This window comes from Oncorhynchus kisutch, unplaced genomic scaffold, assembly GCF_002021735.2.
Source record: "Oncorhynchus kisutch isolate 150728-3 unplaced genomic scaffold, Okis_V2 Okis01b-Okis20b_hom, whole genome shotgun sequence".
NCBI lineage: Eukaryota > Metazoa > Chordata > Actinopteri > Salmoniformes > Salmonidae > Oncorhynchus > Oncorhynchus kisutch.
Genome location: NW_022261978.1, coordinates 4,161,251 through 4,179,939, shown reverse-complemented (window position 1 = coordinate 4,179,939; position 18,689 = coordinate 4,161,251). Strand labels below are relative to the sequence as shown.

The 18,689-nt window shown below is 46.6% G+C and overlaps 1 protein-coding gene across 1 annotated transcript in view; it reads right to left on the bottom strand.

The window, feature by feature from the left end:
• LOC109885561 (polycystin-1) overlaps positions 1–18,689 on the bottom strand; it is a 105,184-nt gene that overhangs the window by 10,921 nt on the left and 75,574 nt on the right. Inside the window, 11 exon segments of the mRNA XM_031811054.1 lie at positions 692–712; positions 1,082–1,276; positions 3,139–3,341; positions 3,681–3,796; positions 4,603–4,711; positions 8,988–9,205; positions 10,196–10,248; positions 11,301–11,423; positions 13,905–14,031; positions 14,267–14,477; positions 14,798–14,941. Coding sequence (XP_031666914.1) covers positions 692–712; positions 1,082–1,276; positions 3,139–3,341; positions 3,681–3,796; positions 4,603–4,711; positions 8,988–9,205; positions 10,196–10,248; positions 11,301–11,423; positions 13,905–14,031; positions 14,267–14,477; positions 14,798–14,941 — 1,520 coding nt within the window.

Below are 18,689 nucleotides of genomic sequence, written 5' to 3'. Positions count from 1 at the left end.
ATACCCTGTTCAAAGGCTCTTCAATATATTGTCTTCACCCTCTGAATGGCACACATACACAATCCATGTTTCAATTGTCTCAAGGCTTAGAAATCCTTCTTTAACCTGACTCCTCCCCTTCATCATTAACCTGACTCCTCCCCTTCATCATTAACCTGACTCCTCCCCTTCATCTTTAACCTGACTCCTCCCCTCCATCATTAACCTGACTCCTCCCCTCCATCATTAACCTGACTCCTCCCCTTCATCTTTAACCTGTCTCCTCCCCTTCAACATTAACATGACTCCTCCCCTTCATCTTTAACCTGTCTCCTCCCCTTCATCTTTAACCTGTCTCCTCCCCTTCATCTGCACTGAAGTGGATTTAACAAGTGACATCAATAAGGGATCATATCTTTCACCTGGAATCACCTGGTCAGTCTCATGGAAAGAGGTGTTCTTAATGTTTTGTCCACTCAGAACACCCCGCTCCAGTTAGAGATACACAACTCTAACTAGAACGAAGAAAACCATTGGTTGAGGAACAACGATATTATTAACACAGATACACAACTCTAACTAGAACAAAGAAAACCATTGGTTGAGGAACAACGATATTATTAACACAGATACACAACTCTAACTAGAACAAAGAAAACCATTGGTTCAGGAACAACGATATTATTAACACAGATACACAACTAACACCAACAGTGTTGAACACCAGGAAGTTCTGTTAACGACATAGTTAAGCATGCTGTCCCTCCCTCCCTCCCTCCCTCCCTCCCTCCCTCCCTCCCTCCCTCCCTCCCTCCCTCCCTCCCTCCCTCCCTCCCTCCCTCCCTCCCTCCCTCCCTCCCTCCATCTCTTACCTTGAGCATGCTGTGTCTCTCCCTCCCTCTCTCCCTCCCTCCCTCCCTCTCTCCCTCCCTCCCTCCCTCCCTCCCTCCCTCCCTCCCTCCCTCCCTCCCTCCCTCCCTCCCTCCCTCCCTCCCTCCCTCCCTCCCTCCCTCCCTCCCTCCATCTCTTACCTTGAGCATGCTGTGTCTCTCTCTCCCTCCCCCCCTCCCTTTCCCCCTCCCTCCCTCCCTCTGTCTCTTACCTTCAGCATGTTGTGCAGCATGTGGACCTTGCGGGCCTGCTGTCTGGCCTGGGACAGAGCGAAGCCTTGGGGTGGTCTGACTCTGGGGACACGCTGGACAACTCTGTCAACACGAGGACACTCCACCAGGACATCCTGCTCCTCTGGACGGAGCCTCTTCACCCACAGGGCAAAGTACAGGCCTTCTAGTAACACCTAGAGTACACACACCCTTATACATTACCCACAGGGCATAGTACAGGCCTTCTAGTAGCACCTAGAGTACACACACACTTATACACTACCCACAGGGCATAGTACAGGCCTTCTAGTAGCACCTAGAGTACACACCCTTATACACTACCCACAGGGCATAGTACAGGCCTTCTAGTAGCACCTAGAGTACACACACACTTATACACTACCCACAGGGCATAGTACAGGCCTTCTAGTAGCACCTAGAGTACACACACACTTATACACTACCCACAGGGCAAAGTACAGGGCTTCTAGTAGCACCTAGAGTACACACACACCTTATACACTACCCACAGGGCAAAGTACAGGGCTTCTAGTAGCACCTAGAGTACACACACACTTATACACTACCCACAGGGCAAAGTACAGGGCTTCTAGTAGCACCTAGAGTACACACACACTTATACACTACCCACAGGGCATAGTACAGGCCTTCTAGTTGCACCTAGAGTACACACACCCTTATACACTACCCACAGGGCATAGTATAGGCCTTCTAGTAGCACCTAGAGTACACACACCCTTATACACTACCCACAGGGCATAGTACAGGCCTTCTAGTAGCACCTAGAGTACAGACACCCTTATACACTACCCACAGGGCATAGTACAGGCCTTCTAGTAGCACCTAGAGTACACACACACTTATACACTACCCACAGGGCATAGTACAGGCCTTCTAGTAGCACCTAGAGTACACACACCCTTATACACTACCCACAGGGCATAGTACAGGCCTTCTAGTAGCACCTAGAGTACACACACACTTATACACTACCCACAGGGCATAGTACAGGCCTTCTAGTAGCACCTAGAGTACAGACACCCTTATACACTACCCACAGGGCATAGTACAGGCCTTCTAGTAGCACCTAGAGTACACACCCTTATACACTACCCACAGGGCATAGTACAGGCCTTCTAGTAGCACCTAGAGTACACACACCCTTATACACTACCCACAGGGCATAGTACAGGCCTTCTAGTAGCACCTAGAGTACACACACCCTTATACACTACCCACAGGGCATTGTACAGGCCTTCTAGTAGCACCTAGAGTACACACACACTTATACACTACCCACAGGGCATAGTACAGGCCTTCTAGTAGCACCTAGTACACACACCCTTATACACTACCCACAGGGCATAGTACAGGCCTTCTAGTAGCACCTAGAGTACACACACCCTTATACACTACCCACAGGGCATAGTATAGGCCTTCTAGTAGCACCTAGAGTACAGACACCCTTATACACTACCCACAGGGCATAGAATAAGCCTTCTGGTAGCACCTAGAGTACAGACACCCTTATACACTACCCACAGGGCATAGTACAGGGCTTCTAGTAGCACCTAGAGTACACACACCCTTATACACTACCCACAGGGCATAGTATAGGCCTTCTAGTAGCACCTAGAGTACAGACACCCTTATACACTACCCACAGGGCATAGAATAAGCCTTCTGGTAGCACCTAGAGTACAGACACCCTTATATACTACCCACAGGGCATAGTACAGGCCTTCTAGTAGCACCTAGAGTACACACACCCTTATACACTACCCACAGGGCATAGTATAGGCCTTCTAGTAGCACCTAGAGTACAGACACCCTTATACACTACCCACAGGGCATAGAATAAGCCTTCTGGTAGCACCTAGAGTACAGACACCCTTATACACTACCCACAGGGCATAGTACAGGCCTTCTAGTAGCACCTAGAGTACAGACACCCTTATACACTACCCACAGGGCATAGAATAAGCCTTCTGGTAAATCACTGATTTATGAGCACTGTGTGTGTGTGTCGTCCTACCTTGATTGGCTCCAGCAGCAAGCAGGAGGACAGGAAGCTACCGATACAGGAAATGAGCCACATCAGAGCCACGGCATCACTGAAGCCTCTTCCTGCCCACACTGACAGCCCATTGGCTAGGACAAGCCCCGACCAGCTGCCCCATAGAGCAGCCTGCCCACACCAGGGAGGGAAACGCCTCGGACTACACACGTCTGTTACAACTGAGATGGAGATGATGATGAGAGAGAGAGAGAGAGAGAGAGAGAGAGAGAGAGAGAGAGAGAGACAAAGAGAGAGAGAGAAGAGGAGAGAGAGAGAGAGAGAGACAGAGAGAGAGACAGAGAGACAGAGAGGAGAGAGAGAGAGAGAGAGAAGAGGAGAGAGAGAGAGAGAGAGAGAGAGAGAGAGAGAGAGACAGAGAGACAGAGAGAGAGAGAGAGAGAGAGAGACAGACAGACAGACGCGGGGGGGTAGAGAGAGGGGTAGAAAGAGAGATGGAGGTAGAGAGAGAGAGGGAGGTAGAGAGAGAGAGGGTGGGGGGGTTGAGTTAACACACCCACCTGTGCGTGAGGTGAAGGCTGTTCTAGGGGGCTCCCTCTTGACGGCTCCGAGGGACAGCGGTTCATTCATCTTCTGAAGGAGGACCACCTCTGTCTTATCACCAAAGATACTGGACCTGACACACACACACACACACACAGAAAATAAGATTAAACACCAAACATCAGGACAGTGATCTTCCCAGATCTAAGTGTCAACACCTAGATTCTATTACTTCCAGAAGAGTGAAGAGGAGGAAGAGGAGTGAAGAAGAGTGAAGACTCACTAACTGTAAATCTCTCTGGATCAGAGTGTCTGCTAAATGACTCACTAACTGTAAGTCTCTCTGGATCAGAGTGTCTGCTAAATGACTCACTAACTGTAAGTCTCTCTGGATCAGAGTGTCTGCTAAATGACTCACTAACTGTAAGTCTCTCTGGATCAGGGTGTCTGCTAAATGACTCACTAACTGTAAGTCTCTCTGGATCAGAGTGTCTGCTAAATGACTCACTAACTGTAAGTCTCTCTGGATCAGAGTGTCTGCTAAATGACTCACTAACTGTAAGTCTCTCTGGATCAGAGTGTCTGCTAAATGACTCACTAACTGTAAGTCTCTCTGGATCAGAGTGTCTGCTAAATGACTCACTAACTGTAAGTCTCTCTGGATCAGAGTGTCTGCTAAATGACTCACTAACTGTAAGTCTCTCTGGATCAGAGTGTCTGCTAAATGACTCACTAACTGTAAGTCTCTCTGGATCAGAGTGTCTGCTAAATGACTCTGGATCAGAGTGTCTGCTAAATGACTCAAATGTAAAATGACAGAAGGAGAAGAAGGCCAGTGAGAGGTCAGAGGTTAGAGGTAACAGAACAGACAAGAGGAAGCAAGCAGAAGGTGACAGGGTTAAGGGTGAGGTTAGAGGTCAGAGTTTAGAGGTGACTCACAGGTCGGCCGTCTCGCTGTCTGCTCTCTGGGAGAAGAAGTGTTGGGGGTCACAGAGATGAGACACCTGCAGCTGGCCGTCCGCCAGGATCCGCTTAATCAGGTCTTCATCTGGAGGGGACAGGTGTGTGACAGAAAGAGAGACGTTCAGATTCACTTATCTGGAGGGGACAGGTGTGTGACAGAAAGAGAGACGGTCATCTGGAGGAGACAGGTGTGTAACAGAAAGAGAGATGGTCAGATTCACTCATCTGGAGGGGACAGGTGTGTGACAGAAAGAGAGACGTTCAGATTCACTCATCTGGAGGAGACAGGTGTGTAACAGAAAGAGAGACGGTCATCTGGAGGAGACAGGTGTGTAACAGAAAGAGAGACGGTCATCTGGAGGAGACAGGTGTGTAACAGAAAGAGAGATGGTCAGATTCACTCATCTGGAGGAGATAGGTGTGTGACAGAAAGAGAGATGGTCAGATTCACTCATCTGGAGGGGACAGGTGTGTGACAGAAAGAGAGACGTTCAGATTCACTCATCTGGAGGAGACAGGTGTGTAACAGAAAGAGAGACGTTCAGATTCACTCATCTGGAGGAGACAGGTGTGTGACAGAAAGAGAGACGTTCAGATTCACTCATCTGGAGGAGACAGGTGTGTAACAGAAAGACAGACGTTCAGATTCACTCATCTGGAGGAGACAGGTGTGTGACAGAAAGAGAGACGTTCAGATTCACTCATCTGGAGGGGACAGGTGTGTAACAGAAAGAGAGACGTTCAGATTCACTCATCTGGAGGGGACAGGTGTGTGACAGAAAGAGAGACGGTCATCTGGAGGAGACAGGTGTGTAACAGAAAGAGAGACGGTCATCTGGAGGAGACAGGTGTGTAACAGAAAGAGAGATGGTCAGATTCACTCATCTGGAGGAGACAGGTGTGTGACAGAAAGAGAGATGGTCAGATTCACTCATCTGGAGGGGACAGGTGTGTGACAGAAAAAGAGACGTTCAGATTCACTCATCTGGAGGAGACAGGTGTGTGACAGAAAGAGAGACGTTCAGATTCCCTCATCTGGAGGAGACAGGTGTGTGACAGAAAGAGAGACGTTCAGATTCACTCATCTGGAGGAGACAGGTGTGTGACAGAAAGAGAGACGTTCAGATTCACTCATCTGGAGGAGACAGGTGTGTGACAGAAAGAGAGACGTTCAGATTCACTCATCTGGAGGAGACAGGTGTGTAACAGAAAGAGAGACGTTCAGATTCACTCATCTGGAGGAGACAGGTGTGTGACAGAAAGAGAGACGTTCAGATTCACTCATCTGGAGGAGACAGGTGTGTAACAGAAAGAGAGACGTTCAGATTCACTCATCTGGAGGAGACAGGTGTGTGACAGAAAGAGAGACTTTCAGATTCACTCATCTGGAGGGGACAGGTGTGTGACAGAAAGAGAGACGGTCATCTGGAGGAGACAGGTGTGTAACAAAAAGAGAGACGGTCATCTGGAGGAACAGGTGTGTAACAGAAAGAGAGATGGTCAGATTCACTCATCTGGAGGGGACAGGTGTGTGACAGAAAGAGAGACGTTCAGATTCACTCATCTGGAGGAGACAGGTGTGTGACAGAAAGAGAGACGTTCAGATTCCCTCATCTGGAGGAGACAGGTGTGTGACAGAAAGAGAGACGTTCAGATTCACTCATCTGGAGGAGACAGGTGTGTAACAGAAAGAGAGACGTTCAGATTCACTCATCTGGAGGAGACAGGTGTGTGACAGAAAGAGAGACGTTCAGATTCACTCATCTGGAGGGGACAGGTGTGTGACAGAAAGAGAGACGGTCATCTGGAGGAGACATGTGTGTAACAGAAAGAGAGATGGTCATCTGGAGGAGACAGGTGTGTAACAGAAAGAGAGATGGTCAGATTCACTCATCTGGAGGAGACAGGTGTGTGACAGAAAGAGAGACGGTCATCTGGAGGGGACAGGTGTGTAACAGAAAGAGAGATGGTCATCTGGAGGGGACAGGTGTGTAACAGAAAGAGAGATGGTCATCTGGAGGGTACAGGTGTGTGACAGAAAGAGAGACGGTCCACCCGAGGAGACAGGTGTGTAACAGAAAGAGAGACGGTCATCTAGAGGGGACAGGTGTGTGACAGAAAGAGAGACGGTCCACCCGAGGAGACAGGTGTGTAACAGAAAGAGAGACGGTCATCTGGAGGAGACAGGTGTGTGACAGAAAGAGAGACGGTCATCCCGAGGAGACAGGTGTGTGACAGAAAGAGAGACGGTCATCTGGAGGGGACAGGTGTGTGACAGAAAGAGAGACGTTCAGATTCACTCATCTGGAGGAGACAGGTGTGTAACAGAAAGAGAGACGTTCAGATTCACTCATCTGGAGGGGACAGGTGTGTAACAGAAAGAGAGACGTTCAGATTCACTCATCTGGAGGGGACAGGTGTGTGACAGAAAGAGAGACGTTCAGATTCACTCATCTGGAGGAGACAGGTGTGTGACAGAAAGAGAGACGTTCAGATTCACTCATCTGGAGGAGACAGGTGTGTAACAGAAAGAGAGACGTTCAGATTCACTCATCTGGAGGAGACAGGTGTGTGACAGAAAGAGAGACGTTCAGATTCACTCATCTAGAGGGGACAGGTGTGTGACAGAAAGAGAGACGGTCATCTGGAGGAGACAGGTGTGTAACAGAAAGAGAGACGTTCAGATTCACTCATCTGGAGGGGACAGGTGTGTAACAGAAAGAGAGACGTTCAGATTCACTCATCTGGAGGGGACAGGTGTGTGACAGAAAGAGAGACGGTCATCTGGAGGAGACAGGTGTGTAACAGAAAGAGAGATGGTCATCTGGAGGAGACAGGTGTGTAACAGAAAGAGAGATGGTCAGATTCACTCATCTGGAGGAGACAGGTGTGTGACAGAAAGAGAGACGGTCATCTGGAGGGGACAGGTGTGTAACAGAAAGAGAGACGGTCATCTGGAGGGGACAGGTGTGTAACAGAAAGAGAGACGGTCATCTGGAGGGGACAGGTGTGTGACAGAAAGAGAGACGGTCCACCCGAGGAGACAGGTGTGTAACAGAAAGAGAGATGGTCATCTGGAGGAGACAGGTGTGTGACAGAAAGAGAGACGGTCATCCCGAGGAGACAGGTGTGTGACAGAAAGAGAGACGGTCATCTGGAGGGGACAGGTGTGTGATAGAAAGAGAGACGGTCATCCCGAGGAGACAGGTGTGTAACAGAAAGAGAGACGGTCATCTGGAGGAGACAGGTGTGTGACAGAAAGAGAGACGGTCATCCCGAGGAGACAGGTGTGTGACAGAAAGAGAGACGGTCATCCCGAGGAGACTGGTGTGTAACAGAAAGAGAGACGGTCATCCCGAGGGTACAGGTGTGTGACAGAAAGAGAGACGGTCCACCCGAGGAGACAGGTGTGTAACAGAAAGAGAGACGGTCATCTAGAGGGGACAGGTGTGTGATAGAAAGAGAGACGGTCATCCCGAGGAGACAGGTGTGTAACAGAAAGAGAGACGGTCATCTGGAGGAGACAGGTGTGTGACAGAAAGAGAGACGGTCATCCCGAGGAGACAGGTGTGTGACAGAAAGAGAGACGGTCATCCCGAGGAGACAGGTGTGTAACAGAAAGAGAGACGGTCATCCCGAGGAGACAGGTGTGTAACAGAAAGAGAGATGGTCATCTGGAGGGGACAGGTGTGTGACAGAAAGAGAGACGGTCATCCCGAGGAGACAGGTGTGTAACAGAAAGAGAGACGGTCATCCCGAGGAGACAGGTGTGTGACAGAAAGAGAGACTCATCTGACTAGAAGTCAAGACGGTGTTGATGCAGAGTAAATGTGCTTCATGGCTGTTCTGTTTCTACAACATCACACTGGTCTCTGCCCTGGTTTATTCAACATTACAACACAATAATATTCATGATACTGAAACTATGTACTGCAGTGCTGAGCACATTTGAACTGTTTACGGTTGTAGCTGTCTGTCTGTCTGTCTGTCTGTCTGTCTGTCTGTCTGTCTGTCTGTCTGTCTGTCTGTCTGTCTGTCTGTCTGTCTGTCTCTGTGTGTGTGTCTGTCTCTCTCTGTCTGTCTGTCTGTCTGTCTGTCTGTCTGTCTGTCTCTGTGTGTGTGTCTGTCTCTCTCTCTGTCTGTCTGCCTGTCTGTCTGTCTGTCTGTCTGTCAGTCTGTGTCTGTCTGCCTGTGTCTGTCTGTCTGCCTCTGTCTGTCTGTCTGTCTGTGTGTGGATTACCTGAGGATGTGTCTCTCTCTCTCACGGTCTGTCTGTCTGTCTATCTGTCTGTCTGCCTGTGTGTGTCTGCCTGTGTGTGTATGTCTGTCTGTCTGTCTGTGTCTGTCTGTGTGTGGATTACCTGAGGATGTGAAGTACTTATTGCGGTGTGTGAGGTCGTCATTGTCGGGGTGAAGGGTCATGTCCACCCCCAGGTGTCTTGAACCTTGACCTCTCTTCAACTTGGGTAGCCCCGCCCCCAGGCCCGCCCCTCCCACCTCAGACATGTCACTCAACAACTCTGGCCAATCACGCTCCTCGTCGTCATCCTCTTCCTGGACCACACCCCAACTCTGGACACTACAGGGGAGAGGGGGGAGAGAGGGAGGAGTGAAGGTGAGACCGGGAGGAGGGAGAGGAGAGAGGAAGGAGTGAAGGTGAGACCGGGAGGAGGGAGAGGAGAGAGGGAGGAGTGAAGGTGAGACCGGGAGGAGGGAGAGGAGAGAGGGAGGAGTGAAGGTGAGACCGGGAGGAGGGAGAGGAGAGAGGGAGGAGTGAAGGTGAGACCGGGAGGAGGGAGAGGAGAGAGGGAGGAGTGAAGGTGAGACCGGGAGGAGGGAGAGGAGAGAGGGAGGAGTGAAGGTGAGACCGGGAGGAGGGAGAGGAGAGAGGGAGGAGTGAAGGTGAGACCGGGAGGAGGGAGAGGAGAGAGGGAGGAGTGAAGGTGAGACCGGGAGGAGGGAGAGGAGAGAGGGAGGAGTGAAGGTGAGACCGGGAGGAGGGAGAGGAGAGAGGGAGGAGTGAAGGTGAGAACGGGAGGAGGGAGAGGAGAGAGGGAGGAGTGAAGGTGAGACCGGGAGGAGGGAGAGGAGAGAGGGAGGAGTGAAGGTGAGACCGGGAGGAGGGAGAGGAGAGAGGGAGGAGTGAAGGTGAGACCGGGAGGAGGGAGAGGAGAGAGGGAGGAGTGAAGGTGAGACCGGGAGAGGGACGAGGGGTCGAGTCAGGTCAGTGTTTATTGAAAGTGCATTTTAAACAGTTGGACACAACTTCCACATTAGTACACTGGAACACAAGAAGAGAGAGAGGGTTAATGGTTTACCAACACACACACACACACAGTAATTACAGATGCCCACACACACTTTACGGTGTGTTGGGATTTACTGAGACACAGAGAGATTATATCAGGACAACAACTCTCCTCTCTTTCTCATTCCCCTCACACACTCATTTTATACTGACTAATTATCTCTCTCTCTGTCTCTCTCTCAAAACATAAATCAATCTCTCCATGGGCCTAATGAGAACTGTCAATCACTCAGCCGTCCCCGTAGCAACTGCAGAGCTCACCTCTTGGTGGAGGGCGTGGGGGGGAGGTCCACGTTGGTCTCTTCTGAATAGGTCTGGAGAGAGAGAGAGCAGGGGGGGGGTGACAGAGAGAAAGATAAAGTAATACATTCAAATTAGATCAAGTAAGGAGACAGACGATAAGATGAATATCAGAATTTACACCCTGTAGAAATACTACTTCTGCTGTTGTCTCACCTCTCTATAGCCTCCAATGAACTGCAGCTCCTCCCTTCTATCTAACAGTCGTCCATCAATCATCTCCCTCTACTGTTTCTGGTAACATCACCTAGACAACCAGACCTAGACAACCAGACCTAGACAACCAGACAACCAGACTAGGACAACCAGACCTAGACAACCAGACCTAGACAAGCAGACCTAGACAACCAGACCTAGACAACCAGACCTAGACAACCAGACCTAGACAACCAGACCTAGACAACCAGACCTAGACCACCAGACAACCAGACCTAGACAACCAGACCGAGACAACCAGACCTAGACAATCAGACATAGAGAACCAGACCTAGACAATCAGACCTAGACAACCAGACCTAGACAATCAGACCTAGACAACCAGACCTAGACAATCAGACCTAGACAACCAGACCTAGAAAATCAGACCCAGACAATCAGACCTAGACAACCAGACCTAGACAACCAGACCTAGACAACCAGACCTAGACAACCAGACAACCAGACCTAGACAACCAGACCTAGACAACCAGACAACCAGACCTAGACAACCAGACCTAGACAACCAAACCTAGACAACCAGACCTAGTCAACCAGACCTAGACAAACACCTAGACTACCAGACAACCAGACAACCAGACCTAGACAACCAGACCTAGACAACCACCTAGACTACCAGACAACCAGACCTGGACTAGACACACATCTGTCTGTCTACATTTCAGACAGCTGCCATCTCAACTGACCCGGTTTCCTGCTATATCAGGCCGGTGCACTACTTTATAGTTATCTCTCTCACACACACACACACACACACACACACACACACACACACACACACACACACACACACACACACACACACACATACACACACACACACACATACACACACACGCCACGTACACACCTCTCCAGGGACACCGTTAAAGATGAGGAAGGAGCTTCCTGCCATGGAGTTGTCCAGGAAGTCATCTATCTCCACTGACTCCTGGTCCACCTGGGAGGACGGCACCTGTTCTACTGACACACACTTATACACACACACACACAGACACACACACACACACAGACACACACACACACACACACACACACACACACACACACACAGGGACGCACACGGTGGGATGCAAAACACACACAGAGCCTTTATGAAGGATTCAGGGATTTAAATGCATAATGGTGGAGATGTGACGAGTGGATGTGTGTGTTCTAAAGGTGTGTGTGTTCTAAAGGTGTGTGTTCTAAAGGTGTGTGTTGTGTTCTAAAGATGTGTGTGTTCTAAAGGTGTGTGTTCTAAAGATGTGTGTTGTGTTCTAAAGGTGTGTGTTCTAAAGATGTGTGTTGTGTTCTAAAGGTGTGTGTTCTAAAGATGTGTGTTGTGTTCTAAAGATGTGTGTTGTGTTCTAAAGGTGTGTGTTGTGTTCTAAAGGTGTGTGTTGTGTTCTAAAGGTGTGTGTTCTAAAGGTGTGTGTTGTGTTCTAAAGGTGTGTGTTCTAAAGATGTGTGTTGTGTTCTAAAGATGTGTGTTCTAAAGGTGTGTGTTGTGTTCTAAAGATGTGTGTTCTAAAGGTGTGTGTTGTGTTCTAAAGATGTGTGTTCTAAAGGTGTGTGTTGTGTTCTAAAGGTGTGTGTTGTGTTCTAAAGATGTGTGTTCTAAAGGTGTGTGTTGTGTTCTAAAGATGTGTGTTCTAAAGATGTGCGTTGTGTTCTAAAGATGTGTGTTCTAAAGGTGTGTGTTGTGTTCTAAAGGTGTGTGTTGTGTTCTAAAGGTGTGTGTTGTGTTCTAAAGGTGTGTGTTGTGTTCTAAAGATGTGTGTTGTGTTCTAAAGATGTGTGTTGTGTTCTAAAGGTGTGTGTTGTGTTCTAAAGGTGTGTGTTGTGTTCTAAAGGTGTGTGTTGTGTTCTAAAGGTGTGTGTTGTGTTCTAAAGGTGTGTGTTGTGTTCTAAAGGTGTGTGTTCTAAAGATGTGTGTTCTAAAGGTGTGTGTTCTAAAGGTGTGTGTGTTCTAAAGGTGTGTGTTCTAAAGATGTGTGTTCTAAAGGTGTGTGTTCTAAAGGTGAATGTTCTAAAGATGTGTGTTCTAAAGGTGTGTGTTCTAAAGATGTGTGTTCTAAAAGTGTGTGTTCTAAAGATGTGTGTTCTAAAGGTGTGTGTGTTCTAAAGGTGTGTGTTCTAAAGTTGCGTCTGTGTGTTCTAAATATGTGTGTTCTAAAGGTGTGTGTTCTAAAGGTGTGTGTTCTAAAGTTGCGTCTGTGTGTTCTAAATATGTGTGTTCTAAAGGTGTGTGTTCTAAAGGTGTGTGTATTCTAAAGGTGTGTGTTCTAAAGGTGTGTGTTCTAAAGATGTGTGTTGTGTTCTAAAGATGTGTGTTCTAAAGGTGTGTGTTGTGTTCTAAAGATGTGTGTTCTAAAGGTGTGTGTTGTGTTCTAAAGATGTGTGTTCTAAAGGTGTGTGTTGTGTTCTAAAGGTGTGTGTTGTGTTCTAAAGATGTGTGTTCTAAAGGTGTGTGTTGTGTTCTAAAGATGTGTGTTCTAAAGATGTGCGTTGTGTTCTAAAGATGTGTGTTCTAAAGGTGTGTGTTGTGTTCTAAAGGTGTGTGTTGTGTTCTAAAGGTGTGTGTTGTGTTCTAAAGATGTGTGTTGTGTTCTAAAGATGTGTGTTGTGTTCTAAAGGTGTGTGTTGTGTTCTAAAGGTGTGTGTTGTGTTCTAAAGGTGTGTGTTGTGTTCTAAAGGTGTGTGTTGTGTTCTAAAGGTGTGTGTTGTGTTCTAAAGGTGTGTGTTCTAAAGATGTGTGTTCTAAAGGTGTGTGTGTTCTAAAGGTGTGTGTTCTAAAGATGTGTGTTCTAAAGGTGTGTGTTCTAAAGGTGAATGTTCTAAAGATGTGTGTTCTAAAGGTGTGTGTTCTAAAGATGTGTGTTCTAAAAGTGTGTGTTCTAAAGATGTGTGTTCTAAAGGTGTGTGTGTTCTAAAGGTGTGTGTTCTAAAGTTGCGTCTGTGTGTTCTAAATATGTGTGTTCTAAAGGTGTGTGTTCTAAAGTTGCGTCTGTGTGTTCTAAATATGTGTGTTCTAAAGGTGTGTGTTCTAAAGGTGTGTGTATTCTAAAGGTGTGTGTTCTAAAGGTGTGTGTTCTAAAGGTGTGTGTGTATTCTAAAGGTGTGTGTATTCTAAAGGTGTGTGTTCTAAAGATGTGTGTTCTAAAGATATGTGTTCTAAAGGTGTGTGTTCTAAAGGTGTGTGTGTATTCTAAAGGTGTGTGTTCTAAAGATGTGTGTTCTAAAGGTGTGTGTTCTAAAGATATGTGTTCTAAAGGTGTGTGTTCTAAAGATATGTGTTCTAAAGGTGTGTGTTCTAAAGATGTGTGTTCTAAAGATGTGTGTTCTAAAGGTGTGTGTGTATTCTAAAGGTGTGTGTGTGTTCTAAAGGTGTGTGTGTATTCTAAAGGTGTGTGTGCTAAAGGTGAGTGTGTGTGTGTGTGTGTGTGTGTGTGTGTGTGTGTGTGTGTTTCACCTTGCTACGACTCATCCTGAAGAGAGTGAAGACCAGCAGGTAGAGGGGGTAAATCACCAGACAGCTGACCACTCCCACAGCCACAGTCTCCACATCCACCACCACCAGACTGGACACTGCTACAGAGCTACAGTAGGACAACACAGTCAGTACTGGAACACACACACACACACACACACATGCACATGCACGCACGCACACACACACACACACACACACACACACACACACACACACACACACACACACACACACACACACACACAGGCATGAACACACACAGACATGGACACACACAGTCACGGACACACGCACGTACGCACGCACGCACACACACACACACACACACACACTCCCCCTACCTGTAGCTCCTATTGGCCACGGTGCTGTACCACATGGTGTTAGCCAGCAGACAGAGCTGTAGCAGCAGGGCGCAGCATGTCGCCCTCTGGAGGCGGGTAAAGGGACTGCGGACGGGCCGTTCCCATAGCGACAGCCACAAGTGACTCTCACACAGAGCACGCTGAAGCTCCCAGTTCAGGAGGCGGGGCAACCGACGAAGCTCTGCCTCTTCTGAAGGTCAGGACACACCCACAGGAAGCAGAAAAATAGGAAACAGGAATTAAAAGAGGAAGTAGTGAGTTTGTATTAATGAACAGTGCTCCTGTTCAAAGTCCAACTGTTATCCTTAACGGCTATATGACAAAACTGCCCCTAGACCAGTTGTCGAGGCAGCGGTGTTGAGATAGATAGATTGGATAGATTAGATTGGATAGATTCCTGCACCATGTTGGAGACCATTTGGCTAAGGGTTTGACTACTAAACTATAAGGGTAGGGGCTAGGGGGAGGGGCTAGGGGTTGGGGCTTAGAGCTCGGGGTTAGGGACCTTACCTGAGACCTCCACCTCTATCTCCACGCCTCCATCTGTCCTCTCGTTGTCCACTGACAGCCACTCCTCTACCAGGAAATAGTAACTGCTCCCTGTCTGTAGGTCCTTCACCAGGACGTACTGGAGCTTCCATGCTGGAGATAGACCTGGGAGGAGAGGAAGGGCACATTTACTAGGTTGAATTAAAAACAGTCAAGTATGATCACATGTACAGTCAAATAAATGCTGCATTAGCTGTTTTCAATGTATTTAGGCCATTTTGTTAATCACACAAAGTCAAAGAACTACGAATCCCATATGGCCTGTTCCACCTCGCGCTGCAACACTGCCTGGCTGGGGGCTGTGCTGGGGGCTGTGCTGGGGGCTGTGCTGGGGGCTGTGCTGGGGGCTGGCTGGAGGCTGTGTTGGGGGGCTGTGCTGGGGGCTGGCTGGAGGCTGTGTTGGGGGGCTGTGCTGGAGGCTGTGTTGGGGGCTGGCTGGAGGCTGTGTTGGGGGGCTGTGCTGGGGGCTGTGCTGGGGCTGTGCTGGAGGCTGTGTTGGGGGGCTGTGCTGGGGGCTGTGCTGGGGGCTGGCTGGAGGCTGTGTTGGGGGCTGGCTGGAGGCTGTGTTGGGGGGCTGTGCTGGGGGCTGTGCTGGGGGCTGGCTGGAGGCTGTGTTGGGGGGCTGTGCTGGGGGCTGTGCTGGGGGCTGTGCTGGGGGCTGGCTGGAGGCTGTGTTGGGGGGCTGTGCTGGGGGCTGTGCTGGGGGCTGGCTGGAGGCTGTGTTGGGGGGCTGTGCTGGGGGCTGTGCTGGGGGCTGGCTGGAGGCTGTGCTGGAGGCTGTGCTGGGGGCTGTGCTGGGGGCTGGCTGTTGGTCTAATTAAACTGAAACTAACCTCTACTGAAGTGAGACTTTGTCCTTGTGTTTCCTGGCCATTTCCATGGTTGTGTTCAGAGGCTAGGTTGTTTTTCTATGTTTGAGTTTCAACTGCTAGGAAAGACAACGCCACTCTAGGCGCGTTACCACGGTAACCACCACGCTTCTAGTAGCCAGACTCAATCTCACAGGCACAAACGTCCCTCTAGTCGTGTTACCACGGTAACCTGAACATTTTTGTCTCATCTGTGATATTTTGGCTAAAAGACTCAGGTCACAAACAAATGTAAAGAAACCATATGGCAGGGTAGCCTAGTGGTTAGAGTGTTGGACTAGTAACCGGAAGGTTGCAAGTTCAAACCCCTGAGCTGACAAGGTACAAATCTGTCGTTCTGCCCCTGAACAGGCAGTTAACCCACTGTTCCTAGGCCGTCATTGAAAATAAGAATTTGTTCTTAACTGACTTGCCTAGTTAAATAAAGATAAAAAAATATTTAAAAATACACCACATTCAGTGCTTCATTTGTAAAAATAAAAAAAATTAAAGTGAGTGGAAGAAGGGGGTGACCTGGGAGCTCTGAGGTACCTGAACATGTTTATAATAAACCATTGCATGCATATCATCTCTTTTGCATAGTGGCATAGAGCAGTAGAGTAGAGGCATCTACATTTTAGTAGCCTAGGGTTTGTAAAAAATGTGGTCCCGGAAAAATGTTGCCTTTATATTCATGCAATTCTACATCATTTTACATGATTGGAGACTTTGGTCTAATGTTTTTTTAAACTGGGAGCGAAATGACAGGCTACTTTGACACGGACAAACTGAGGTCAAGAAAAACAAACTTGCTTTCCAGTTTCACTCACTCATCTAATGATGCTCAGATGACTCACCTAATGGTGCTCAGATCACTCACCTAATGATGCTCAGATCACTCACCTAATGATGCTCAGATCACTCACCTAATGATGTTCAGATCACTCACCTAATGATGCTCAGATCACTCACCTAATGATGCTCAGATCACTCACCTAATGATGCTCAGATCACTCACCTAATGATGTTCAGATCACTCACCTAATGATGCTCAGATCACTCATCTAATGATGCTCAGATCACTCACCTAATGATGCTCAGATCACTCATCTAATGATGCTCAGATCACTCACCTAATGATGCTCAGATCACTCACCTAATGATGCTCAGATCACTCATCTAATGATGCTCAGATCACTCACCAGTGACGTCCGATGTGTTTGTGCCAAAAGCCTCTCTCTCTCTTTACTATGTAAAACAATATTTAGAAGTTGATCAAATATTTTTCCAGCCTGCAGCAGACAGATTAGAGTCTTCTGTTTTCTGCAGGAGACATTTGCTTTCCAACCTGTGTTTCCCTGGGATTTGTATTTGAAATATTGTGAAAGGCCTGTTTTGTCTGCATGCTGTCGTTCACTGACAGATGTGCAGCACATCCCTGACTGTAGGCCTTGTTATTGGGCTACACACAATCCACAGCCAGGCAGTTTTTCAAAAGAAACTATTGATCCTCTGTGGCTAAATGATAGACCTTCTCATGGTGTAGTAGGACAAACTGAATCATTTCATTTCTTTCTGAACAGACAGCCTTGATTCTGTAACTAAATAAATGATGAAGTGCAACGCTGGACAGACAGGAGTTGCAGGTTCATGTCTATCAGAACAGAGAGGGAGAGAGAACACAGAAAGTGAATCTCATTCTAGTTCTGTGAGAGATACAGGCTTGCTACTCACACAGCCATGGCCACGTGTTGGTCTCAAACAGGATGCGATGTTGCGCCAACTCGAATACAACCCGAATCAACTCTTAGAATATCAGATCCAGGCTATAAGTCTACTTTTTCATTTACGTTTTAATTATTCATTTTTTTAAATTACAAATGAACGAATAGGCAAGAACATTGATCGCTTCAATTCAAATGTTTACATTGCAAAAAGTACCGATGTTTCATGTCTGGGGAGGTACTGGATCCGGCCAAATAGGTTCTGGAACAAAACAGTCCAGAACTAAGCACTGACCACATTACTTCTTACTAGTAATACATTATTCTTTCTTTAGGAACATTACAAAGCATGTTCATCTGTTATTTAGTGTTTTGTTGGTTTATTTTCCGTTGATTGGGGGGGGGGGGGGGGGGCTGGTAAAAATCCTCTGAGTGGCTGGTAGATTTTTCTTTCTATCTGCCACAGTGGCTGGTGGACCCAACATTTTTTTTCCACGATAAAAATAATAATAATACAAATATGAATAATAATCTGAATATTGATAATCATCTGAATAATAACAATAATATGAATATTGATAATCATCTGAATAATAACAATAATATGAATATTGATAATCATCTGAATAATAACAATAATCTGAATATTGATAATAATATGAATAATAACAATAATATGAATATTGATAATCATCTGACTAATAACAATAATATGAATATTGATAATCATCTGAATAATAACAATAATCTGAATATTGATAATAATATGAATAATAACAATAATATGAATATTGATAATCATCTGACTAATAACAATAATATGAATATTGATAATCATCTGAATAATAACAATAATCTGAATATTGATAATAATATGAATAATAACAATAATATGAATATTGATAATCATCTGACTAATAACAATAATATGAATATTGATAATCATCTGAATAATAACAATAATCTGAATATTGATAATAATATGAATAATAACAATAATATGAATATTGATAATCATCTGACTAATAACAATAATATGAATATTGATAATCATCTGAATAATAACAATAATATGAATATTGATAATCATCTGACTAATATTAATAATAACAATATAAATAATAATATGAATAATAATAGCATGAATAATGATAATAATAATAATATGAATAATATGAATAATAATAACATGAATAATAATACTGATATGAATAATAACTATATGAATAACAATAATAATAACTATATGAATAATAATAATATGAATAATAACTATATGAA